Here is a 25,570-nt window from a genome sequence, read left to right as displayed (position 1 = left end):
AATCTGGAGGCACTATGCGAAGGGATTGCACTACAATAACATGAAGGTATACAGCCTTCTAAATATAGATATCTAAGTCAGGACTCAGAGAAAGGTTAAAGTATTACCACCTCTCTGTACTGTAGGTGGTAGACAAGTATGATGTTATGGACTTAATTAGCTTATGGTGGAAACTGCCACAGCAATTCTGCAGAAAAGAATATGGTGGTTGGACTGGACAACACACTGAACATGACTCAACAGTACGGAAAGCCAGCCACTTTGTAGGCTGTACCAGCAAGGGCGTAGCCAGTAGGTCAAGTGTTGTTATTCCTCACCGACTTGTAAGGCCACACCTGGATTCCTGTGACGAGTTTTGAGCTCCCCATAATAAAACAGACACTGATGATCTAGGTCAAGTCCAGCTTAGTGCCAGCATGATGGCTGAGATAACTGTGATTTTTCAGCCTGGCTCAGAGGACGCGTTACTGCTCTCCATGACCAAGTAATGGGAAGATCCAGGGAAGCTGCAGTCATGCTCTCCTGACAGGCACAGTGGTAGCGCAGACTCAAGCTGGAACGTGGGTATATCTCATTAGGTACAGGACAGAACATTTTACTATCTGCGTAGTCACATGGTGGAACAGTTTGCTCAGAGACGCTGCGAAGTCTCCATCTCTGAAACAATTAAAATACAAGTGGAAAATTCCCTGTGCAACCTGACCTAAATGTGTTCTGCTTTCAACAGAAAGCTGAACTACAGTGACCCTCCAGAGGTTCCTGCCAACATTAATCAGCCCACGAATATACGATACCAAGAACAACCTGAATCTTTGTCAGCAGATGGCAATAGCATCTAAATTACATATCTTATTCCATGAGTATAACGTGCACTAAGGAGCAACAAAGGCAAAAAAAGTAGTGGGGGAATCAGCAAGAAGCTGCAGTGAATGCACCACACTTGCTTGTCGCGTTTCCTTTGAGACAGATCCCAAACAGATCAGCAGAGTGGAATCTCCTTACACACAATGATTGCAACATCGGTCAGGCCATCTGATGTCAGCGGGTCTGCACAGCAAACAGACCCCTGCAAGGCAAACCCACGGGCAGCAAAGTCCCTGTGAAATCAACACCAAGAGCTGATTTCTGCCGTGCAACCCAAGCTGCCTCACTTGGGCATTATTTTTATTGCAGCTGTACTGCCGTGGCACCTGGCCACACGGCCAAATACACGTGGGACTGTGAGACGAATGCTTTGAATTTGCGAGCTAATAACTTTAAAGCCAAAATACAAAGAAGCTTTTGCCTAAGCTGTTATAGTATAAATGCATTTATAAGCTATGTGATTAGCACTTCCACGCCCGTAAGAAAATAGCAAGCATACTGCTGGTACAACTCACACCCCCTCATTCTAAGGAGGCACAACTTTGCTCTGAAGGCAGCGAAGCACGGCGTGCAGCTGTCATAAACCTTTACCCGTGTGGAAAGAAGCAGCAAAGGCAGGCCACGAGACTCAGGCAGATCATGAGACCCAACTAAAATAAGTAGTTATGAGTTCCCCTAACAGCAAGTTTACTTCCATCTCTAGGGACTGGCTTGCTCAGGACACAGCTATCAGGCGGCCAATGTGCCAGGGGCAGCGCAGTACTTCTGCGGACATACCACTGTCGTTGAGGCAATGACCGCAGGCTTGAGCCACTGGCCAAACCCAGCCTGCCTCATCTCGACGCCCCAGCACGTACTGCCATCGTTCAGGGCATTTTTAGAGCTGCAGGCACCACAGGGAAGCCGTGAGCCCCGCAGCCACCCGAGGGAGGACAAAACGCGCACCGCCAGCAAGGGGTCGCGAGGAGCGCCAGGCCGCGGGGCCGAGCACCAGGAAGCCTCCAGAAGGGGACCCGGCGACCGACTCGGTCCATACGGCAGCGCGAGGGGCGGCCCGGCCGTGGCGTGAGGCGCGGCCCCGCCCGCCGCCGGGGAGGGGCGGGACGCTGTCGGTGGCGGTTGGCGGAGACGAGCGGGTGGCGGCCTCCCCCCTCCCCGGCGGGCTGGAAGCGGCCCCCGGCGGGACTGTAGCACCGCCCGACCTGGCGGGAGCGGCCCTTCCGGACCTGCGCGGCCGTCTCTCTCTTTCCTTTCTGCCTCTCTTCGCTGTCGCCCGCTGCTGCGCCGCCATGGGGGGCCCGCAAGGCAGCCCCGGGCCGGGCACCCGCCTCCTGCTCCTCTTTCTCCTGCTGCTGCTGTCCCCGGCACAGGTATGGGGGTACGGGGGGGAGCAGCGGTGGTTCAGCTGGAGCCGGGCGCCTCCCGCCCGCCCTCGGGCTGCGGTCTGAGGCCACCGGAGGGGCTGTGGGGCGGTGGCGGCTGGGCTGCGCGGTGTCACCGCCGGGTGCGTGGCTGCGGTCGGCCCGGGTGCCCGGCTGGGAGCGCCCCTGAGAGCAAGCTGAGCCGTGCGGGCTGAGCGTGTGCCCCGCTGTTGGAGAAAGCGGCAGCTGTCCGAATGCTGGCAGCTGCGATGCGCCCTGTTATGCAATGCCGGGTGCGTGTGAGTAGCCGTGCAGTCACATGCCCGCGCGGAGCCTTGCGAGTGTCACCGGTGCCTGGTGCGGTTTGCTGCGAGTGTTTACTGCGGAAGGTGGTGGCTCCCTGTGAGGCCTGCTATTGATCGGCGTGTCAGTAGAGAACGCGCTTCTGTGTGCTGGAATTCCTTTGCTAAGTTGCTCTGGGGTAGGGTGGGTACGTCTTAATGGCTTTCTCGGACAGTTTGTTTACCTCGTTGTCCAAGGCAGTAGCGAGATGCTCTGCTTTCCTCTGGAGAAACAGTATCCTATACACCTCAGTGTCATCTTTTTCTCCTCTAACTGACTTAGAAATGCACAAAGTCAGGGTTTATACCGAGCTCACTTTAAACTGCCAAGTCGGTCACCTCACGTGTGCTGAGGCTCTCCTGTGGTAGCAGCCTCTGCACCTCCTTGGAGATGGAGCAGAAAGCAGAAAACCCCTTCTTCCAAAGAAGCTGGTTGTTTATCAGTCACTCATGGTCTCCAGGTGGGTAGCCGATAGACTTTGCACCTGCCAAGCACTCCTTCCTGTAATGGTTTTGGAGGGACATACTGAACAACGTAGGGATGAGATGCGGCCTGGGCTGGTGCAGGGCTGAACAGATGCTGTGCTTCTGTAGCTCAGCGTCCTCCTCCCACCAGGGGTGTGAGATAAGTTCCATTGCAGAAGGATCTTGTTGGTCTCTACAGGGCTTTGTGGTTTATAAAATGTTAACACGGCAAAGTGAATTCACAAAACCGAAGCCTGTATGCCTGGTGTAAGAAGGCAGAATTGGAGGGGCGGAGTAGGGGAATGAAAACAAACTCGGACTTGAAGTCTTTGCTGTTATCTGTTATTTACAGCCTAACATTCCACAGAGCAGACCTTGATGTCTCTTAAAGAGAAGCTTCATCTAGGCTGTACCTCTCTAGTGCTTGCTTGCAGAAGAGAAACTTTCTGAAGGTTAACTCATTCCCTCTCAAGCATGCTGGTAGAATGTTTTCATGCTTTCAGTTGTGGTGTGGGCCAAACTCGTGTCAGGTAACCTGCTGCTGGCTGGGAGCTAACTACCTACCTAAGAGCTGCATTGAGAGCCTTGGCTTTTATTCCTGTTTTTTCAATGTGGACTGTAAGTTCTTGCTGTTCTTTTCTCTAAGTTAGGGAGTAGAGCATACCAAGTCTCTTAAACTCTTGTTCTCTTATCAACTTCTTAATGTGCTAGATGGCATTTTGTGTGCTTAATGTCAGCTGATGCAGTTGGTAATTATACCAAAACACAGGCTGTCAATTAGTGGTTAAGCAAGGCTGGACACTTGTTTCCCATCTGTAACTGGGATCCAAAGCTATGAGGTCAGATTAACTTAAATGTTTCTGAAATCCTTACTGCTGGACATCAGTGGCTGATGCTGCTCAGTCCCAGCCTCGTCAGATGGCCTGCAGTTTTGTGTGTGGCCTCTGGTGGGAAGGTCTGAAATGCCTCTGTGGAGGAACCTGCATGTCAGGGATGGCAGCATAGCTTCACAACAGGACGGTAAGAGTAGGTGCTTCCTGGAAAATCAGGAATGACTTGTTCGTAGTCATTCTGGATGGAAAGTGAGGGAGATGTCTTAGGAGCTGAGAAATGAGTGACGTGAATGAGTGGAACAGCACTTGACCTGGCAGTAGCCAAAACACTCCATCTGGGTATTGTTACAGTTCCTCTGCAGGGCATCACGGATATTTTCTTGTGCCAGCTGCTGTCGGGGCCTTGTGCTTTCAGACTGTGCACGCAATAGTGCATCTGTCTTTTCCCCCAGTAAAATCAAGCCATTGTCAGTTAAAACCAGCCTGCTTCCCTGGATACTCAGCTACCATCACTACTGCAGCTTTCTCTTCCTGCTAGACCTTCATGTTCCTGCAGTGTGCTTGGATAACTCCAGAGCTAGGCCTTGCTTTGCCTGACCAGGACTACCTAATTATTTTTTCCTTCCAGAGGGGAACAGTCACTTACCTGTGGGCAAAGGAACAAGAGGAACCTAGCTGATGGAGCTTGTCTCAGGACTTGAACAGAGTACTGGAAGAGACAGCGTAAGAACTAGAAACCTGTAAGGTTTCCTTTAGTCCAGGGACTCCCTTCTGATAGGGAGAGCTGTCAGATAGTAGGCAGATTTATGGACTTAACCTGGTCACCTGCCTCCATAAGCCAATACTGCTTTTATTAAAGATGGCATAGTACCATGTTCCCCTAGAGCTCAGTTCTTCGAGCCAGGGCATCATGACCACTATTAAGGGGGATATGGACTAGGTATTAATGGAGGTAAAGGGGGAAGTATGTTATTCCTTAGAATTGCTTGTCTTGCCATATAATGTCTCAAATGCACTATGTTGGATGAAGGAAGGGGGAACGGCTGTATCTGATGCTGCTGCCTTTTCTATACGTTAGTGATCTTAGTTTGGAGAGCCAAACAGAGTTCTCTTGTAACCTTGCAAATTCCAGCAAACAAGTAGTCTCTGTTTCTGTATACAAGGATGTTGTTGTTCTTTGTCTGCTTCACAGCTACATAATCATTGCTGATGGCTAATGTTTCTGGAAGCACTGAAGGTTATGGATTTGTTTCAACGTGCCACTGAAGAAACTTGGACCGAAGTAAATGTGTTTATGATCTGTTGAAATGCCAGTTCTGTTACAAACAAATGATAATGCCTGGGAAAAGGGAAGCTATCACAGAACCTGTGTAGAGTGTTGTTGATAGTCATGGAATGCTAATATGTGATTGTGTGCAAGTTTGTTATTGGGATTCCTGGAGCCCAGACCTGAGGTGAAGCTTCTCTTCAGGCAGAATAGTCCTACCAGAAGTAGGAATTTACTTTCCTCAGCTCTGGGTATACGGGAGGATAGCGTTAGTGCCAGGTGGTTTCCGAACTCTGCTGGGGGCAGGGGGAAACTGCTTTAACTCAAAGCTAACTTTCTATTGCTTGGAAAAGTACTCATGGAAGTCTCATTTCAAAATACTGAGGACGTGATGTGGTCTTCCCAAATACTTGCAGTAGAGCCTTCTAGAATATCTTGCGTTGATTAGAAAGGAGATTTGTTCAATATAGCGTATCTCATTGTGTCCTGGGACCAGGGGAACTTTTGTACATTAAAGGATGGTGATGAAGTGATTTGGAAGCCTGACCCTACAGGCAGTAGCTTTGTTCCCTGTGACTTATTTACAATAACAGTTACTCATCTGTATCTTTTCCTACCTGCGGAGGAATGCTTTTCTGGAAGAGTGCTTGTTCTGACTTACCCTTTGTTAGAGGGCTTTGGGGAAAGAACTTTCAGCTCTATCTTATCAGTGATGAAGTAGTTATTTAGTGACTAGTAGTATCCCTGCTTGCTCTCTGAAAACCAGGAGCCCAGCCCTCTCCCCTACTTTGTAGCTGACTCAGAGGTGAGCTTGCTGTTAAATTGCCACTGTCTGAGAGCTGTGTTGTTGACTTCTGACTGATGACTTCAAATGATTTGATTGGCTTTTATGCATACTGACCCAGTTCTTGTAAACTGGGTAACACCAGAACCCTATCAGTCCAGGGAGGAAATTCAAGCTCCTTTTAGTGAGATCCTGCTAGGTCACGTCGTGAGTATCTGTTCACTGGAATTGGTGTTTACACTGAAGTAGAATGAAGTTTTATAAGTTATAGTTATAGGTCTAAGTGATCTATTGCAAGTAACTGACACGGTCACCTTCTCTAAACAGGCCAAAGGTCTGAGAGAAGTGTGTTGGTTTTTTCCACTGTCAGTTTTATCCATCTCAGACTTCAGTAATGGGGCTCTAAGTTGTATATTCAGATTACAGGTATAAACTGCCACGAAGCCAAAATACCTTGTCTTGCTTTATTATGTGTTTAGCTGAATGCTTCTTGTTGCATGACTTCTTGTGCAAAGAAGCTGCATTATGTTTCACCCTGGAAATGGTAGTAGAAAGGCTTACAGGTGAATTTATCATGTAGTTGTCTATAATACAGTCCGTATTTGATTTTTGTTGTGCTTGTGTAGTTATAACCAAGGAATTGCTAACTTAAAATAGAGATAACATTGGTAAAAGCAGCAGAACTTACCAGTCTGCCTGATGTGGTAACTGAAATTAAAGTAAAGCTTCCTACTATAGAAGTGCCCCCACTGAAAGCCTTAAGATTTCTGTGTTAATAGTGATGTGGAGTTTTCCACTTTGGAAGAAGTTAAGTCTCTTCAGGAAGAGGAGGTTGAACTCTGTGAGATTTACAAATCAAGATGTGTTAAATTCACAGAGTTGCTGCAGTACAGGAGGTGTTTTGGGGTACGATTGCAAATCATTCTAGACTAAATGTGGAGATCTGCATGAGATGCAGGGAATGCCTAATCCAGTCCTCACTGGTGGTAGTGAGCAGCTCAGATCTTTGCCCTTTCCTAAGAGCAGTAGTGAATCTTTGCTCCTTGAGGAGGTGATTCAGTTGCTTCTGACATTGGTACACACACACACGCACACACACACACGTAAGTCTTCCTTCTCCTAGCAGATTTGTTTGCTGATAGAACTGATCTATATAGATGCAAGGAAGCAGAGGTCGAGTTGATGACTTCAAACATAGTTGGATGTAAGCTTAGACACTGTGAATTTCATTATGCATGAAATGAATATACAGTGTGTTTCTATGGGCAGTCTCCAAGTTGTTATTGTGATTTAGCTTCTTGGCTTATGCTGGATGTTAAACATCCAGTGTTTAGAAGTGCAGTTTTAAGGGATGCGTGCCAGCTTGTATATAAGAGTATGGGAATACCTAACAGCTGGTTACAGATTTATCTGGAAGAAATGCTTAAGTAAAGAAATGAAGTAGCAGTCTGGACGTGTGGTACTCAGATTGAATTCTGAACCACTGGTTTACAGTGAGCGACTCGGGTTTGGGTTGTGTTTCCTAGGTTAAGTTAAAGAGGGAAACTAACAAGTTCAGGTAAACAGATGTTTATCAGACACAGGAATCCAATTACTAGTATGCTTTTGCAAAGAATTTGGGGTGGTTCAGCCTAGAAATGCATGTCATGGAAGCACCATTGTAATCTTAGGTAGCTCTAGGTTATGATAAATGCAGCCTTTCAGGGGCCTCCCTGATCAGTAAACAGTTTTATTCACGGTCAAGCGCACGGCTCAGCAGTCTGTCCTTGCTGTATAAGCATATGGTGCTTCTACAGATGTGAAGTCAAGGTTGTTCAGGAGATAAAAATAGGTCAGTTATCTTTAAAACCATACCATGCAGCCTTCTGATGCTTGTGTGCTTGCAGAAACACAGTAAATGTTTGTGCAGTCCACATTCTGCTTGCGGTCCAGGTGTTAAAGCCAAGCTCTGGAGCTGTTCTCAAGCTTTCACTATAAACAGTTTGTTGTTGCCTTCATTCTTAAAAGTTTTAATTTTAAGAATAAATACTCTGATTTAGTAATTCAGATGTCTCAGCACAAGCGCTACTCAACAGAAATGCCAGCCATTCAAAATGCAGTTGTGTACTTTCAATTCCCTTTTTTATTTTATGCATACAATAAAGAACTGATTTGAATTTTTCAGTAATCCCTGAACCTGAGGATTTCTAAAATGCAGCTTAGCCTTCCCTGTTTGGATGTGGCATGTTTTTGTCCACAAATGCTGATGGAGGGCATCCCTTCAGTTTCTTGCACTAAATGACATTCTTATGGTGAATGCAGAGCTGTGAAGTCCTGTTTTGGAATCCTCTTCTGCTGTTGCTTCCTCCGAATCTGTCAGTGAGTGGATGGATTTGCAGGAAGGACTAAAAGGTTGTAGGGAGAACTGAAAATATTACACATGAACAGTGTACTTCTCTTCATGTTCACTGACTCACACTCTAAAATAAGTTTAACCCACTAATCACATGCATTGTTCTACGTGAAGAAACTGGCTTTTCCCTTTTATTTGTGAATGCTTTGCAAGTGTTGGTTTAGGTTTTTCTTCAGTAACTCTTGCTCTTGGCCACTCTGTGGCTGGGCAGAGAGGGGTGGAGTGCTGAGCTGGAGATACAACACTGTGTTCATGCATGCCTTATCAATACATGCTTTTCTCCATGGATGCTTTTCTGTAGCATGTGTATCTAAGTTACAAGAAGTTCTCTAATCTGGACTATAAATGGCTGTTGGAGTAGTAATGTGTGAACAGTCTAGTAGTTGAAAAAGTAGTTATTCCTTGCTGCTAATCAGTTAACTCGTGTTGATTTAGGTACTTCCACAACAGTGTGTCTGGTACGGAGAATGTGGAGTTGCATCTGGAGACAAGAGATACAACTGTGCTTATGATGGACCACCTATAGCTCTACCAAAGGGTGGCTATGACTTGATGCAGGTGAGCTGCTTCTGTACATCCACTGAGAAGTACTTCTCTTGTACTTGAGAGTTCTGGTTTGGGTTTTGTTGGACCTGCACTGTGACCTCATTTTCACTTGGTTGGAAGGTAAACATTGATTCTCTCATTTCTCAGATCTATCTTGTAGCCCCAGCTGTGTGAAGGTGATAGACTGCTGTTTCTATTCAGGTATATGAGATGCTTCCAAACCATGTGATCTACATACAAACTTTCACAAACAAAATTTTAAATATAGGAATGCTGCACTTTCCCGCTTATTTTCTCACTGCTTTGAGCACTCTCACTCCTTAGTCTGACTGTTTTTAGGACTCTGATTTGTGACGTTTATCAGTCACGTCCTTTGTATTTCTAAAGGAGAAGACTAAAATTCTATTCTGGCAGATAATTGTTCTGATCCCTTCCTTAATTGGGAAGGCAATAACTGACACCAGTCATGCCAGTGGAGCAAACCTTGTCCAAGTTCTGTTTCTGTAGCTGTGCCTACTATTAGCCAGTGTTTCCCTATCGGAGTTTTTGTTTCCAAAATGAACAAAACCGAAGTTAAAATAGTTTCTGGATTTGTTGCACAACATAGGGTGGTATTGCCAGACTTGTCTTCTGGCAGATGGTGATTCGAAGCCTTAGTGTGGAATAAGTATAAAGTAATGGCTCGGCTGTCAGCAGTAACAAATTAAATACGTAGGTGAGCTGACTGTGTTATGCTTTCAGAGGACTTAATAACATACAAGAAATGTACAGTATGGATTACACTAGTAATGAATGCATTTCTTTTCTATAAATTGGACATTAAATAGTTCTTCCAGGTAATCAGTGACTCTGTTTAGTGGCTTGCCTTCTGAGACTTGAGAATCTGATGCTGTTCAGGAGATGCATTGAAGGATAAGCTGCAGGAATACTTCAGAGTTGGATAAACATGTTGTCCTCTTACTAATAGACTCTCAAATGCCATTATCATTCTGTATATAGACCCTGGTGACTAAAGATCATCTGAAAGAACTTTTTAAAGGAAATGATACCCTGAATAACACAAATGATTCTTCTGTCTGTATTCTCTAACGAATCTCACTGGCTGGACTGATTCTTTCATACGTCTCCCGCAACAACAATTATCTTCTGCAACGTGCTGAAATAAAACTTTAATGACTTTTGAGATCTTAAGCATGTTTTTCCTTCCTTCCCCCGTGCTAATCTCAGTATTATTTATATTTTAGGAGCTCTGTCCAGGTTTATTCTTTGGCAATGTCAGTACTTGCTGTGATATCCTTCAGCTTCAGACTTTGAAAAACAACTTGCAGCTGCCTCTGCAGTTTCTTTCCAGGTATGCTAATGAATGGCAAAGCAGCTAGAGCTTTTTAAAATTAGAAAGCACATCAGGCCACTTCAGTTGAAGCGAAGTGTAGTTGTGGTAATTTCATTTAAAGGCTTATTGCACTGAGCTCTTGGAAGGACTTTCTTATCCCTGTCAGGAAGCTTTAACTCTGTGAAGCAATTTCTTGCAGTCTGGACTGAGTGAGTTGGTGGCATAGACGCTAGTGTAGTTTGTCTCGACCTACAGCATTTGTAATGAAGTCTTCAGAAGAAGATCATAGAGTAGCGTTCAGTCTTCCTAATACCAGCAGTTAAGCTTTCTTTTTAATTTCTTGTCAACTTCTGCTTGTAGCAGCTATTTGAGGTAGATAGAATTTTCTAGTAAGTAATGATGATACTTCTGACTGAAGAGTATGAAACAACTTTAAGCACCAATTACTGTTGTTTGGATAACTACTTTTTTATGCAAGTGTATTCAATTCTTATATTAAATAAAAACTTTAAATTCTTTAATGTTGTGGTGTATAAGTCAGATCAGATATGCTTCATTTTTACCACTTAATCTGATTGCTGTTCATTAACTTTTCTACCCAGGTGTCCATCATGTTTCTACAACTTGATTAACCTCTTCTGTGAACTGACTTGCAGTCCAAATCAGTCTGAGTTTTTGAATGTTACAAGCACCATACCTTATTATGATCCAGTTTCGAAAGAAAACAAAAGCAGTATTACAGAGCTGCAGTACTTCATTGGAGAACGCTTTGCAAATGGTGAGTAAACAATGTGCTGATGCACTTTTATCAAGGTAACAGGATCAAGCTTCTTTCAAGACATGCTGGGAGGTGAACAGGGGACAGCTGTCTTTTGTAGTACAAGGCATCAAATAGACACCAGTAGGTCACCCTTGAAACACCTATATTTGACAGGAGACATTACGCTGACACTTGTAGTGTTTTTGAAGGTTCAGCTGAGACTGACAGTTTATGATTTTTAATAGCTGATAACATTGATGGCTTTATCTTCAGAAAAGCCAAGTTGTTTCTAACTGAGTATCACAAGTATACCTAATATTGAATCCATCTGGTAGTGAAGTTTGTACTGTGGATTACCTCATTTCTGAGGCATATAGTTCGTTCATTTCTCTGTGAAATGAACCATTCTAGTCTCTTGTCAAATCCGAGTATCTTTTTCCTAAAAACAAGAGGCTTAGGCTGTATTTTAGTTTTATAGCAAACATGAAGAATTAATTTGTTCTCTTCATGTTTTTTTGTACAATGACCCATAAGTAAGTCATGAGGCGTTTGAAAAAGACTTATGGCCTATGACTCAAAAGTTCCTTAAGTATTGTCTCAGTCATAACCTCTCCCAAAGAGAAATTTCATGTTGTTAGAAGGAGCAGGATCTAATAAATAATGTTCTGGTAGTGTAGTGCAGACTCAGCAGGCCTACTTAGAGTAAGATACGGTGTTTTGTTACAGCTAACCTTGATTGCTGTAAATAGAGCTGAAAGCATTACCATGTTATCTTATGGTATTTCCTCTTGAAAGCTATAAGCATTTTCTCTTGAACTTGATGAGTCTTCATTTAGTTCCCAAACTCAGAATGCTTGCTCAAGTGCTAATACTGATTTAATGACTTCTGTCTTCATACGTTCTTTTTAGAAATGTATAATGCCTGCAAAGATGTTGAGGCTCCATCAAGTAATGTTAAGGCATTGGGGCTGCTGTGTGGGAAGGACGTCAAGGACTGCAATGCTACCAACTGGATTGAGTACATGTTTAATAAGGATAATGGACAAACTCCTTTCAGCATTATTCCTATCTTTTCAGGTAAAAAAAAAAAAAAAAATGAAGGGGAGAAAATAAGAATTGGCTGTGAATCTTCTGTCAGAGACTGTATGCAATAGTTAGTATGCTAACTCATTAAACGGCTGCCCAGCAATGACTATCTTGCAGTCAAGCTTTCAAAGCAATGTAACCTAAACTGAATCTTTTTTTTTTTGTTTTGCTTGAAAGTTGTAAGTCCTTTCTATTCAACTTATTACTGTAGGTGCCTAAAACTCGTTGAGACTGATCTTAGAAAACTGGGTAGTTTGTATTCTTTGGAAATCTAAGGCAGTACCCTGATCTTTCATGGTTTTTATAAGGAGGTTGTTCTATTCCTCAGCCTGAACAGATGGGGACAAGGGGTGCATGACAGCTTGTTGCTAGGGGTGGTAGGAGTGCTTGTTAGTTTTCCAGATTGAAGTGTTCTAAAAACATGACTACTAGGTATACATATCTAAGGAGTTAGTGCCTGCATGGAGGAAGGCAATAGTTTTATCTGCTATAGGACTGAGAAAAGCTACTGCTTATGAAAGGGACTTTCATGTAAAGCATTCATTCATTGAATTAGGAAGCTTGTATTGTAAATTTTTTTACCTGGTAGTAAACTGACTCTGCAATGTGTGACTTTGGTGTTTCATAGATGCTCCTGTCCGTGGAATGAATCCTATGAACAATGCTACCAAAGGCTGTAATGAGTCTGTGGATGATTCAACAGGACCGTGCAGCTGTCAAGACTGTTCAATTGTTTGTGGTCCAAAACCTCAGCCTCCTCCATTACCTGCTCCTTGGCTTTTATTTGGTTTGGATGCTGTGTATATCATCATGTGGATCTCTTACATGGGGTTTCTACTCATATTTTTTGCTCTAGTTTTTGGAGTCTGGTGTTACAGGTAAAACGCTTGAGATGTACAGCTCTGAAAGTAACTTGCTTTTTCTGTGAAAACTTTGCCTTGTACAGAATGCATATGCTTCTGGGATTACCCAGCCTGAAGTCATATTGTGTGGCAGATGCTTATGCTTGCAGGGGCTATTCTAATGCTTAAAAGTATGTTGTAGGAAGTGAATACAGAAGTTTTTAGCTGACATGAAACTTTCATATGTTGCCTAGCTCAGGACCAAGTAGGCTAATTTTCAACTTGTATAATATAGTTGTAGGAACTCAGCTCACAGTCACTGGGAGAGAGCAATATATATTGGTGGTCATGTGCAGTTGCAGCAGACTTGCATACTTGAGTTCATGCTTATGAAAATCTGAGGAAATGCATATGTTTGCTTCTCCTGATTGACATGAGGCTTTTGTACTAAGGAGTAAAGTCTCGCTTGAACTGTATCGATTTTTTGGATGGTATGAATTAAGATATCACAGAACTGCCTTCCAGAAGTGAATTAAGCTACAGTCACGCATCAAACTCTAGAAGCTGAGGGGCTTTACAAAAATTCCAGTGATGGAGAGGCCTGTTTGCTGCAGATGCTGTTTCATTAAACCCTCCATTACTCGTGGCACTGTTACATATGAAACAAAGTATTTGTATTCTACCCACCTTACTTTGTCAGGTCATGTTGGCTTCATAATTAACTTTCAGGAACTCAACTCATGATCCCTGGGAGACAGCAATATCAGATATTGGTGGCCACGTGCAGTTGTAGCAGACTAACTGGAATGTATGTTTAGACTAATGCTTGTACCAAAACAATTGCTGCCCTAATACAGATAATTGTTGGCTGCTTTTCTCTATCAGCGTGTTCTGAAAATACTGAGCTTCCCGTGATGATAGCATTTTGTAAAGTAATGTATAGCAAGCAGCTTCTCTGTGCTGCACAATGCTCTCTAGTAAGAAGAGAAGCATCTATGGTTATAAATGCTTTGGTCTGTACTAGCCATCCTGAGCAGTGGAAGCCTATTAATATTTCTTGATAGTGTTTTCCAGAAGTTTCAACTACCTAACATCCTTAAGTAGGGTTGTGGTTTTCAGTGCAATGTTAATACTGTTCAGTTATGACTAAGAATCTAAAGTTGCTGTGTATTAAGACTTGAATCTGTGTGGACAAGGACAAGTATGTGCAACAAACTTATGCCATGCTTAGTAGCCTTGTCTGGTAAACTTGTTAAACTGCATGGCTAACTAACTGAAATGGTGAGTGTTTGATATATCTGATTCATAGCCAAAAATACCTGTCCCTAATTTGGATGCCTATTGATGAGATTACTATGAAGAGAGTGTAGTGCTTATCTCCTGCTCTAGGTATTAGATAAGACCATAAGCAATATAGGTCAACTGTAAGTGCTCAGTGCCTTCATGACAGAAAAAGAATGCTTTTTCTTCTTGCTTTGCTTTGCCATTTTGTTAGCCTAAGTACATGTAACTTAAGCTGTTAATGAAGTCAGATTTTTCTAATGTGGATGTCTCTTGCTGGGGATCAAGCTCTCTTAATCCTTCTGAACAGATTACGGCCTTGTCGGCTGTCTTATGCTTTTCCAGCTTGGATTAGGAATACGTTCTCTGTGTGAAGTTTAGAACACCAGTAGCATTCACGGCAGAGAGAACCTCCTTAAAATGATTATAACAGAGTGATAACGTTAGCAGGACAACTCAGTCAACTTGACTGACTAGGGGTAGAAGGAATAAAATCCTATGCTTTCTGGGCAGGTCATATGCCCAATTTATTACTAGCATTGGAAACTATTTCAGCTGTACATATGCAAGGAATCTTGTGGAATTAGGGTAACACAGTCTTTTTTTCTCTTACAGGAGGCGGCATTTTGTCTCTGAGTATACACCAATTGACAGTAATGTAGCCTTTTCTGCGAACTCTCATCGTGATAATGGTACGTCTTGGATAAAAGCATCAGATTTATGAAAATTAGCTTAAATTCTTCTACTTCTGTGGGTAGACTTGAGACGTTTAGCTTTGCTAGCCCATATAATCCATTCCTAAAGTACTATATTTAAATTGTTTGGCCAGTATTGCTCTAGGTTTGCAATAATACTTAACTCTATTTGAGTGGGTGCCAGAAGCTCTTGCTGCACAGGCTGTGGGTGTAGTAATGCTGCTATGGAGTTCTAGAGTGCTTTGTATCTTCTTGCATTAGAAGAGGCAGTGTAATTATGAGCTGGCCTCTGGCCCTTGACCTCAGTCAAAGGTTAATCCCTGGATCTGACTGTCAGTGTAAACACTTCTTCCAGTGCTTACTACAGAGAGTAAAATCTTTACTGTTTCAGTGTGTTTCAAGAAAATGCTGTTGAACCGATTACTCAAACATTCCCTATTTACTTCTTACAGGGAAAATTACCTGTGGTGAGAGGCTTGGTGAAAGGTTTGAGAATGGCCTAAGGATGACATTTACATCATGGGGTGCTTTCTGTGTCAGAAATCCGCGCCCGGTTATCCTCTTCTCTGTGGTCTTTATTGCTATGTGCTGTTCAGGCTTTGTATATATTAAAGCAACTACAAACCCTGTAGATCTCTGGTCAGCTCCAAGCAGCCAAGCCCGCAAGGAGAAGGAGTACTTTGACAAACACTTTGGGCCTTTCTTTCGTACTGAGCAACTTATTATTCAAGCGCCAAACAGCCATCCAGACATCTATTCACCTTACCCATCAGGAGCAGATGTGCCTTTTGGACCTCCACTCAACAAAGATATTCTCCATCAGGTAACTGGGACTTCAAAAGCAAAAACCCAAACATTGCTAACAGGTGTAATTGTAAGGAGTTGTCTTCCATCTGTAAGGTGATGTGTCTAGCCAAACAGTCATTAGTTATCTCTAGATACATCAAAAATCATGCGATAAAATCCTTGTTTGCTATAATCCTTACTATAAAAGTTTTTTTTCTGAAAGGCTTGTCTCTTGTCTTCTGTTCAAGGTAAACTTGCAGGCTAATGCAGCAATTTTAATGTGAGCAGCAAAATAACAGTGACTTAGTTGTAAACTGCTGTTGACTTGCTCTTGCCTTCAGAAACTTCTAGAAATATAGTATACGCTTAAGAATAGCGAAAGAAAACATTTTTCTTATGAGATAGGACTTAGATTCAATTCTTTTCTTTTTCTCAGGTGCTTGATTTGCAAGATGCTATTGTGAACATAGCTGCGTCTTTTGACAATGAAACTGTTACGCTGAAAGACATTTGCTTGGCTCCTCTTGCTCCCTACAACAACAACTGCACTATATTGAGTGTACTCAACTACTTCCAAAACAGTCATTCTGTTCTAGATCACAGTGTGGGGGATGACTTCTTTGTCTATGCTGACTATCACACTCACTTCTTATATTGTGTTCGGTAAGCAGTATGATTGGGTGTTTTGTTTTTTTTTCAAAGAGTAGGCAAGCTGAATTCTTTTAAAACTGTAATTAAATTTAAAGCAGACGCAGCATAAGGGCAATACATGACTAGCAGTTTTATCTTATTTCCTTTTGGACGGTTGTAAAATGTCAGCTTCTTAGTGTTCTTGTCTGGTGGCGCTGTGCTTCACTTGCAAAGTGTAAGCTGATAATTATTGCTGATCATCTCTTTAGGGCTCCGGCATCACTGAATGACACAAGTTTGCTTCACGATCCTTGTTTAGGAGCATTTGGTGGACCTGTCTTTCCATGGCTGGTGTTAGGGGGATACAATGGTAAGTGACAAAACAGTGTTGCAGTTAAAATCTTCAGTACATTCTTGCTTGCTGTCTTTGGTGCTAAAGTTGCATTCTCATTGACATGACTGTTCAAAAGCACTCTTGAGAAACTTTGATTTTTGTTAAACTTCAACTAAGTAAGGATATTTTAACTGACCTTCTAGTAGATCAATGCTGAGAATGAAAGCAGACAACTCCAGAAGTGACAAATGTGAGCAGTCTAACTGAAACATGCTTGTCCTGCTGATCAGCATGTGAATGTTCAGTCTGCTTTGAGCCTGCTTGAGGATTTCTAGTCTCAAGAAACTAGATGTGAAGTATCTCAAGCTGACACACTAGGATGTGCATGTATTACTTCTGAGGTAGTTGCATCACTGATCTGAAAAAGCAGCTAAGAACAGGTAAAGATGTTAGCAAAGGAAGCTCTTTTATGACTACTCAAAAGCCAAAATTTTGTTCAAGCAACTTGTTTATCAAAGTGTGTTTAACTGGATATGTCAAATGTACAAAACAGCTATTAAAGTCAAGCACATGATTAACTGAAGATTGTTTTCTACATGCTTTGAGTAAATGCTAAGCGTGCAAGAGTACAATGTGGAGAACTACATCCAGTTTCTTACCATATTAAGTCATAAGCACTAGTTAAATAACAACACCTTGTCTAACCATGCAGCACTTCAATGCTGGGATACCATGAACGTGATAAGATAATGACTGATTACTTTTACAGTGCAAGCCAGAGTGCTTACCAACTCATTTCTATTTCAGTAACATCTTCGAGCATTCAGTGTGATTCAGTGGAATTACAGTGGTGGGATTGTTTTGGACAGTATGCCTTAAAACTTAATTACACCTGCCTATGCTAGAATGTAAGTTCAATTTTATAATGCCTGGTACTTTTTTCTATTCTGCAGGTGATAACTATAATAATGCTACTGCTCTTGTTATTACTCTTCCTGTTAATAACTACTACAATGACTCCAAGAAGATAATGAAAGCCCTGGCGTGGGAAAAGGAGTAAGTAGCCTTCTTGTATTCTGAAATGTATATAGAAATTAAAGCAACTTATAAATGCTTTGTATTTATAAGCAAACTGTACTGCAAACACCTGTACTGCACTGACAGTTTATTGGTATAACTACAGGGATGTTTTGAGAAGCAGTATAACACAGAAAGGACTGACTATTACTGGTCATAGGATTCATTTCATCTGATATATTTTATTTATTCTTTAAAGTATGACTGACTCTTCCCTTTTTTTTTTTAGGTTTATTAACTTTTTGAAGAACTATGATAATCCAAATTTGACTATATCATTTTCTGCTGAACGGAGCATTGAAGACGAAATCAATCGTGAAAGCAGGAGTGATGTCAGCACTGTTGTAATAAGCTATGTTGTAATGTTTGTGTATATCTCCATAGCTTTGGGACATATCCAGAGCTGGGGAAGGCTGCTGGTATGTTTATTGTTCTCATTTCTCTAAACCCTTTAGCTTTAAATAGCTTTCCTGATAGTTTTGCTGAACACTTGTGTTCCATCCTTGTCATAAAGCATTGAGTCCTCTTTGGTCAGGAGCTGAAGGAAGCATTGTCTTGTTATACTTGGCAACTCACTTGTGCTTTGTAGCCTCGACTAGATCTATTTTCATTTGGTATGTGTAATTAACTTCAACTTTTATGGCTTGTAGCTCCAGGTTTAAGTACTCTGGCTCTTCAAAAGAACCGGAGAAGTAAGCTTCTTACTAACTACATTCTACAAAAGAACTTATTTTTCTGCCTTTGCTGTAGTCTCTTTTGTGGTGATGCTGGTTTGGTTAACAGTCATTAAAACTTTTTCAGGTGGATTCAAAGATCTCCCTGGGCATTGCAGGCATCCTGATCGTCCTGAGCTCAGTGGCATGTTCCATAGGCATTTTCAGTTACTTTGGAGTTCCAGTGACACTGATTGTGGCAGAAGTTATTCCCTTCTTGGTGCTGGCTATTGGGGTGGACAACTTATTTATTATAGTCCAGACACTTCAGGTATGTATTATTTTGTGCAGTTTTTTAAATGTTTATTTCTTATTTTTTTTTGAATTGCGTTACTTTAGAGTAGAAAGTCTTCAGTGTTCAGCCCGGTGTGAGCAGCTCTAGATTCTCATTGGCTATCTAGTAGCCTGGAAGAAAGCCAAGGTTATATGTAATTGCTGTTCACCCTTCCCAAAATGAAGGTAGAAACCTTTACTCGTGCGTAGCCATTCATTGATACTAAACTTGTTTAATCTGGCTTCTAGTATGCATCTAAGGAGATATCAATGAATTTTTAACATCTCCCTTGGTTAGTTGTAGAACTTTTACACTATTTTATTATTTCAGTGCATTATGAGCAGTGATCATTCACTAAACTATATATGCTCACACCATCAACTTTTGACGATAATATTTAGTGGGTGGGTAATCTGCTTTCCAACTTAACAGGCTTGCTACTATGCTTAAAAAAATAAAAACCCTGGCACTGCTTCTGGCAAATGTGTAGTTTTGGCTGAAGCAGTGAATTTGCCAATTTGCCTCAAATGTAACTTAAAATATCGTGGTAAGGCAGTAAGTGTGGAAGCAAGGGAAGCGTTCATGTTGTACTTGTTCTATAAGCTGATTCTCTAATACATCTATTAATGCTGCATTGATAACTATGATAATCTGGGATATCTGGATATTTAAAGACATATTAAATAACTTACCAGGAATCGTGGAACTTAATATATTATTATCTCTCAAAACAGAGAGATGAGCGTCTTGAGGGTGAAACTCTTGATAAGCAGATTGGCAGAGTCCTGGGAGATGTGGCACCTAGCATGTTTCTCTCATCTTTTTCTGAGACCGTGGCATTCTTCTTAGGTAAGGCCCTTATCTTCAAACGTTATGGAAGTTGCATCATGCTTGCATATTGTAAGAATAACTGCAGAACTAAAACATAAACAGAGCAGAAGTTCTAGAGGAAGTTTTAGCTTCACTTTTTCATTGCTATAATCAAATCTAGCTGCTTCTCAGCTGGAGATGGCTCTAAGACTGGCACAGTGAGGTCACATTCTGTATGAAGAACTTGGCAGGTTCAGAATCAGGTATTCTTGATTAAAAGGCTGGAGCTTTGTACTGTACGGTCACTATGACTGAAAATTCGGTGCTGGAAATAAACCAAATATCAGACTGTGGTGCTTTCATTGCACTCAGTGATCTTTCTACTGCTTGCAAGAAAGATGCCCCTGTGATAGAATCTATTTGAGATTCACCCTCAGTGTGTTGGAGGCATATCTTAATGCTGGCCCCCTTCAAGTGTAAATCAGCCCTGTCTTACAGTGAGTTTGGTTTACATCTAATGTAATTTGCTATTTGCTCTCCAAGAGGAGAGGGAACTTACTTGTTAAACTGGCTCGCTTTCAGGGACACTGTCTACCATGCCAGCAGTCCGCACGTTCTCCCTGTTTGCTGGAATGGCTGTGCTCATAGATTTTATCCTTCAAGTCACCTGCTTTGTAAGTCTCCTGGGCTTGGATATTAGGCGCCAAGAGGTGAGTATAAATACGTCTGCAACTTCTGTGTGATAGGGATGTCTTCTGCAGAACTGTACTAAAACTGGCTTACTTTGCGATTCATTTCCAGAGGAATAGACTAGATATTCTGTGTTGCATCAAAGGCAGTGAAGAAATGAGGGGAGTCCAACGCTCCGAGAGCATCTTATTTCTGTTCTTCAAAAACCTCTATTCTCCATATTTGCTTAAGGATTGGATGAGACCAATAGTGGTATGTATACTGTATTTACAGTAAGCAGCCATCTAAACCTGAGCAAGAATGCTGTGTCTGAAAGGTCTATACTGAAGAAGTATCTTCAGTACAACAAAGCAAAATTCTAGCATTTCTTTTATTCCAGCATTAGTATTGGAATGAGATTTCATACCTGCAAGAAAGTACCTCTACAGTGTATTAATCCACAGTCTTACTGTTGCTGGACAACAATGTGACTCAGCTTGAAGTTACTGTGCTTATTCATAGTAGGCATTCAGCATATCTTTTGCTGCTGCCTTCTGTGTGTAAATTCTTCTTTAGGTTTTACTGCTGCTCTTTTACTGAGCCTGCAGAGCACACTTAAGCTAGAGCCTTTTTGTATTGGTATTGACTTAGTAAATTCTAGAACTCTATCGTTTGTTTTTACGCAGTTCTCACTTCCTGAATCTGCTTTCTTTGCAGATTGCCTTGTTTGTGGGTCTTCTGTCATTCAGTACAGCAGTGATACACAATGTAGAGATCGGACTCGATCAGTCTCTTTCAATGCCAGATGTAAGTCTTAAGACCATGTCTCTGCTCTTCAATTTGAAGCTGAAATTGAAGCTTAAAGTCTTGTGCTACCTCAAGATTATGTAACAGTAACTGAAAGCTTTCTCTTTAAGGATTCCTATGTAATGAATTACTTCAAACAGTTGGGCAAATACATGCATGCAGGTCCTCCTGTCTACTTTGTTCTAGAAGAAGGGCACAACTACACCTCTCTGGAAGGGCAAAACATGGTGTGTGGTGGAACGGGATGTAATAATGATTCACTTGTCCAGCAAGTCTTCAATGCTGCAGAAATTAGTAGCTAGTAAGTATTTCATGCCTTTCTCTGCATGGTTATAAGGAAGAGATGTAGCTGACCACTGTGTCTGTTTAGTTTAGATTCAGCTGTTGATTGTATAACTGGCACTATAGTACTCACTTTATACTGAGGTTTATGGTGGGGGGAAGGGAAGAAGCTGTGGCAGTCTCCTAGATGAGGCTGGATCCTGTCTGGACTGGTAGGATGTACTGAGTTACTTGGATTTGGAAGAGGACCTTGATGATCCTTCACGGAGGGATGAATCATGAAGTGTTGGAGGAAAAACTCATGAAAACCTCTCAGTGTAGTTGCACGTGGAAGTGAAACCTAGGAAAGCTTAGCTTCTAAATTTGGATAAACCAGCCTAACAAATCTGTAATGTTTTGCCATCTGTAAGTGGAAAGTGCATTTGAATCAAAGCAGTTAGTGTAAATGAAGGAAGTATCTTCTGAATTCATTTTGCTGTAGTTCAGAGGTTTTCTTTCTTCCTAATTAAATAAGAAGCCCTGCTTGACCAAAAAGGCAGTGAGAGCTGGGAGAGGATGCAACGTGAAGTGGGCAAGGGGTATTGGAGGGTTGCGGTTGGCTATGGACCTCAAAAGAAGTTCCTGCTGTTTTATAGCTGCTGTGTTAATAAACAAAACTAATTCTTAGGTGAGGTACTGGGGTAGGGGACTATGTGGTAAGCTGAGGAGCTTGGATCATAATGAGCTGAAAGAGAATAAATTAGCACAGAAAAAATCAAAGATGTTATGGAATGGAATATTACCAATGAGTATGTTATTTTGTTAGCACAAGGATAGGCTATGCCCCATCATCCTGGATTGATGACTATTTTGACTGGGTGAAGCCACAGTCATCCTGTTGCAGAGTCTACAATACCACGGGACAGTTCTGCAATGCTTCAGGTACTACCATTCATCTCATTGATAGGGCATTCACAAAATGTTTCATGGTATGAGTCAGGTGAATAGCTTTCCTTCATGTGAGTAGAAGCCTCTTGAGTTGCCCTCCAAATTGTTTGAACTGCTGTTTGAGTAAACTTAACTATTTTGTACTGGCATGCTGCTGGTTGAAGATATCTCACCTGGATGGTCAATGGGATTACTATTCCAAGAATGACTTCAATTGTTATGTGCTGTAATGAAACCAGCAAAAGCTTACTACCCATTTTTGTTCAGATCCTTCAGTTTGATATAATTCTTTGATATAATTCTGATGTAGATGATGCAGAAGTAAATAACGGTTGTCTTGTAGACCTTGTCTTAGTAGTAATAAAAAATACGTGTGACTTTGAATTTAATGCAGAATTGTGGGCCTGTTTGGTTGCATCTTCCATAAAAATGCTTTTTATGGACTTGTATTACTGCAAGTCAGAAGTTAGTAGTGTTAAGACGAAGAACATCTTAACCTGTTGTTGACCTCCAACCCTTTTTCTGTATTTCTGCAGTCACAGATCCATCCTGCACTCGTTGTCGACCACTGAGTCAAGAAGGCAAGCAAAGACCACAGGGTGAAGACTTCATGACATTTTTGCCAATGTTCTTGTCTGACAACCCTAATCCTAAATGTGGCAAAGGGTAAGAGCCATATTCCATATATCTATTGTAGACTGATGTCAAAGATGTTTGCTCTGGAAGATAATCAAGCCCAACCCCCCTGCTAAAGCAGGTTCCCTGCAATAGGTTGCACAGGTATGTGTCCAGAGAGGTCTTGAATATCTCCGTAGAAGGACACTCCACAACCCTTCTGGGCAACCTGTTCCAGTGCTCCTTCACCCTTAACATAAAGAAGTTCTTCTGCATTTTAGTATGGAAAGGCTACACTCAAGTTTTAGGCCATTGCTCTTTATCCTATTGCTTTACACCGCTGAGAAGAGCCTGGCTTCATCCATTTGCCTCCCACCTCCCTTTAGATATTATTAACATTAAGTAGACCCCCCCCCCCCCCCTCCACTAGGCCACAAAGACAGGAGATCCTTGTTTTTTTTTTTTTTTAATTGGTGAGCCTGGAACTGGACACCTGTATTCTAAATATGGCCTCACCAAGGCAGAGCAGAGCGGGAGGATCACCTTCCTTAACCTGCTGGCCATGTTCTTTTTAATGCACCCCAGGATACTGTTGGTGTTCATTGACATGTGAAATTCTGTTAATACAGAGGACATGCTGCATATAGCTCAGCTGTTGACTTGATAAAGAACAAAACTGATGTTGGGGCTACTTATTTTATGACGTACCATACTGTCCTGAAAAAATCATCTGACTATATTGATGCTATGAAGAAGGCTCGGGACATAGCAGACAACATCACTGAAACCATGGGCATCAAAGAGAAGAACTATCGTGTGTTTCCTTACAGGTATGCTTAAAACATCTTTGCAAGAAGTATGCTAAGGGGCATAATTAATTTGTACAGCCAAGTTACTGACTAATATCTTAGAAATCCAGGTTTTCTGTTTTGTCTAAGGAAGCCACAGATTGTAGGTGAAAATAATTTGTGTCCAGCACTATTTTTCTTCACTGTGATTGATAACTAACTTAAATCAAGAAGCTTGTCCTTCACTATAGCTCAAGCCTCAACTCAGGCCTCTTCTAGCTTCCATACTAGGCTTCTGTGGTTATACTAACTTAAGCAGATGTGTTGCCCTGAATAGTAGCAAGTTGTAATAGTGTACTGACTTCAAACTGCAGTTGAACTTTAGCTGGTGTTCCACAGGGGTGACGACTGACACTGGGATGCCAGTTCCCACTGGTGACTCTCATAACAAGGAAACTATCCTTATCACAGAAGCTAATCCAGTACGAGCATCTCCTCTGTAGTAGATGACTTTTGTAGTATATTTCTTGCTTCTATGAGTCAATGATTCTAGTTGGATAGCAGTTAAACAGCTCAAAATATTGCCAAGTTCTTAAAATCAGTAGAGATCTCCCTAGATTAAGCAATGCGGATCATGCAGTCGTGTCCGCTCCATTTAGCAGATATTGTTTTCAAGGTTCTTGTCTTCAGGTTTCTCTGGTCTTCAGACTTGCATACAAATGGAACATGACAGTAGATACTGACCACCTTAAGCAGCTTTGTTAAATATTCACTCAATGCTTTAAAGTACAATTTAAAGCACATCTATTAGCTATGATGGAATTGATACAAGGGCGATTAAGAACTGTTTTGAAGTCTGGAGTCCCTTCTTAATGGAAATAACATGGATTTGTGCAGAAACAGTTCTGTTCCTGGCAAGTAGGATGCCTAATTAAAGCATCTGTTCTTTCCACAGTGTGTTTTATGTCTTCTATGAACAATATTTGACAATTGTGAATGATGCCATCTTTAACCTCTGCATCTCCTTGGGATCGATATTTTTGGTGACAGCTGTGCTGCTTGGGTTTGAAGTATGGGCTGCTGTTGTGGTTACATTAACGATTGCTATGATAATTGTCAACATGTTTGGAGTGATGTGGCTCTGGGGCATCAGCTTGAATGCAGTTTCATTAGTAAATCTCGTCATGGTGAGTTAACAAGACGTTTGTTTCTGTTTCCAACTATTGAACAGTTATCAACATCACGACACTGAGTATTTCTCCACAAAACTCTGATGCACTTGAACCGTAGTAGAACTGTCTTAATCCTTCTAGATGGTCTGTAGAAATAGTTTGTCAAAGAAACCTAGTAGAAATACAGCAATCGAACTGTATGCTATACTGCATCTGTAACGCAGCTGTTGCTGTAGAACTGTTTAGGCTAAGTGCTGTTGAACATCTTCTGGAGGTGTATCCTTACCTTAGGCACGAACATGTGGTTAAGTATTAAGGCTTCTACTGTATTCATTCTTGCTCTGCAGAGCAGATCTGTGATGGGCTAGCATCAATGTTGATCCTAAGGAAGTGGATGAAATAACTTGGGCAGCAGGTCCCTTGGTGAAACACTGTAGAACTTAAATAATAGCTGAGTGCTGCCAGAGCTGCAGCTGAGCTTGCTTTCAGAAGTTCTTGACTGGTCTGAGAATGTTACAAGGAAGTAAACTTGTCCCATGTTACAACTACGCGTATATTCATGCCAGTCTACCTGCTGTATAAGTCGTGTTTGCCAGCTGTTAAGTGTTGTAAATGATTAATTTCCTCTTAAAGCATAATAATCCTTAACTTAAATGTTAAACTCCCTAACCTTTCGATATTCAATAGTGTGTGTGTGTGTGTGTGTGTGTGTGTGTGTGTGTGTGTGTATACTCACTGTAAAGCCATGCTATTGCAACTAGAGTCTAGAAACTGATTACCATATTCAGCATTTGCTGCTGAGTTTGGCTTCCTTCAACATGAAGCAACTTTTGAAC

At 41.8% G+C, this 25,570-nt stretch overlaps 1 protein-coding gene and 1 long non-coding RNA gene across 6 annotated transcripts in view; one reads left to right on the top strand and one right to left on the bottom strand.

Moving 5' to 3' along the window:
• The first annotated feature begins 2,059 nt into the window (after positions 1–2,059).
• The window catches only part of NPC1 (NPC intracellular cholesterol transporter 1), a 26,028-nt gene continuing 2,517 nt past the window's right edge, over positions 2,060–25,570 (top strand). The window contains exons 1-24 of one of the 5 annotated variants that reach the window (XM_046938206.1): positions 2,182–4,587; positions 5,057–5,146; positions 8,743–8,865; positions 9,001–9,054; positions 10,098–10,204; positions 10,789–10,964; positions 11,856–12,023; positions 12,661–12,910; positions 14,771–14,847; positions 15,303–15,673; positions 16,073–16,299; positions 16,536–16,636; positions 17,554–17,656; positions 17,907–18,096; positions 18,479–18,661; positions 19,399–19,513; positions 20,057–20,184; positions 20,276–20,416; positions 20,861–20,950; positions 21,061–21,251; positions 22,038–22,153; positions 22,696–22,825; positions 23,404–23,604; positions 24,518–24,749. In XM_046938206.1, the coding sequence (XP_046794162.1) occupies positions 11,858–12,023; positions 12,661–12,910; positions 14,771–14,847; positions 15,303–15,673; positions 16,073–16,299; positions 16,536–16,636; positions 17,554–17,656; positions 17,907–18,096; positions 18,479–18,661; positions 19,399–19,513; positions 20,057–20,184; positions 20,276–20,416; positions 20,861–20,950; positions 21,061–21,251; positions 22,038–22,153; positions 22,696–22,825; positions 23,404–23,604; positions 24,518–24,749 (3,012 nt within the window). In that variant the 5' untranslated portion in view covers positions 2,182–4,587; positions 5,057–5,146; positions 8,743–8,865; ... (2 more) ...; positions 10,789–10,964; positions 11,856–11,857. Of the gene's footprint in view, positions 4,588–5,056; positions 5,147–8,742; positions 8,866–9,000; positions 9,055–10,097; positions 10,205–10,788; positions 10,965–11,855; positions 12,024–12,660; positions 12,911–14,770; positions 14,848–15,302; positions 15,674–16,072; positions 16,300–16,535; positions 16,637–17,553; positions 17,657–17,906; positions 18,097–18,478; positions 18,662–19,398; positions 19,514–20,056; positions 20,185–20,275; positions 20,417–20,860; positions 20,951–21,060; positions 21,252–22,037; positions 22,154–22,695; positions 22,826–23,403; positions 23,605–24,517; positions 24,750–25,570 lie in introns of all 5 variants that reach the window. The other 4 variants (XM_040688235.2, XM_004939783.5, XM_419162.8 and 1 more) reach the window with 4 other exon arrangements.
• Positions 16,635–20,764, bottom strand: LOC121110075. Its single transcript, XR_005855506.2, has 3 exons — positions 20,571–20,764; positions 19,357–19,582; positions 16,635–17,030 (listed from the first exon to the last, which is right to left on the bottom strand). It is a non-coding gene; the product is annotated as an uncharacterized LOC121110075 (long non-coding RNA).

The sequence above is a fragment of the Gallus gallus genome, chromosome 2 (assembly GCF_016699485.2).
Source record: "Gallus gallus isolate bGalGal1 chromosome 2, bGalGal1.mat.broiler.GRCg7b, whole genome shotgun sequence".
Taxonomy (NCBI): domain Eukaryota; kingdom Metazoa; phylum Chordata; class Aves; order Galliformes; family Phasianidae; genus Gallus; species Gallus gallus.
Note: the sequence above shows the minus strand (reverse complement) of the source record. Positions and strands in the feature narration are given on the sequence as shown.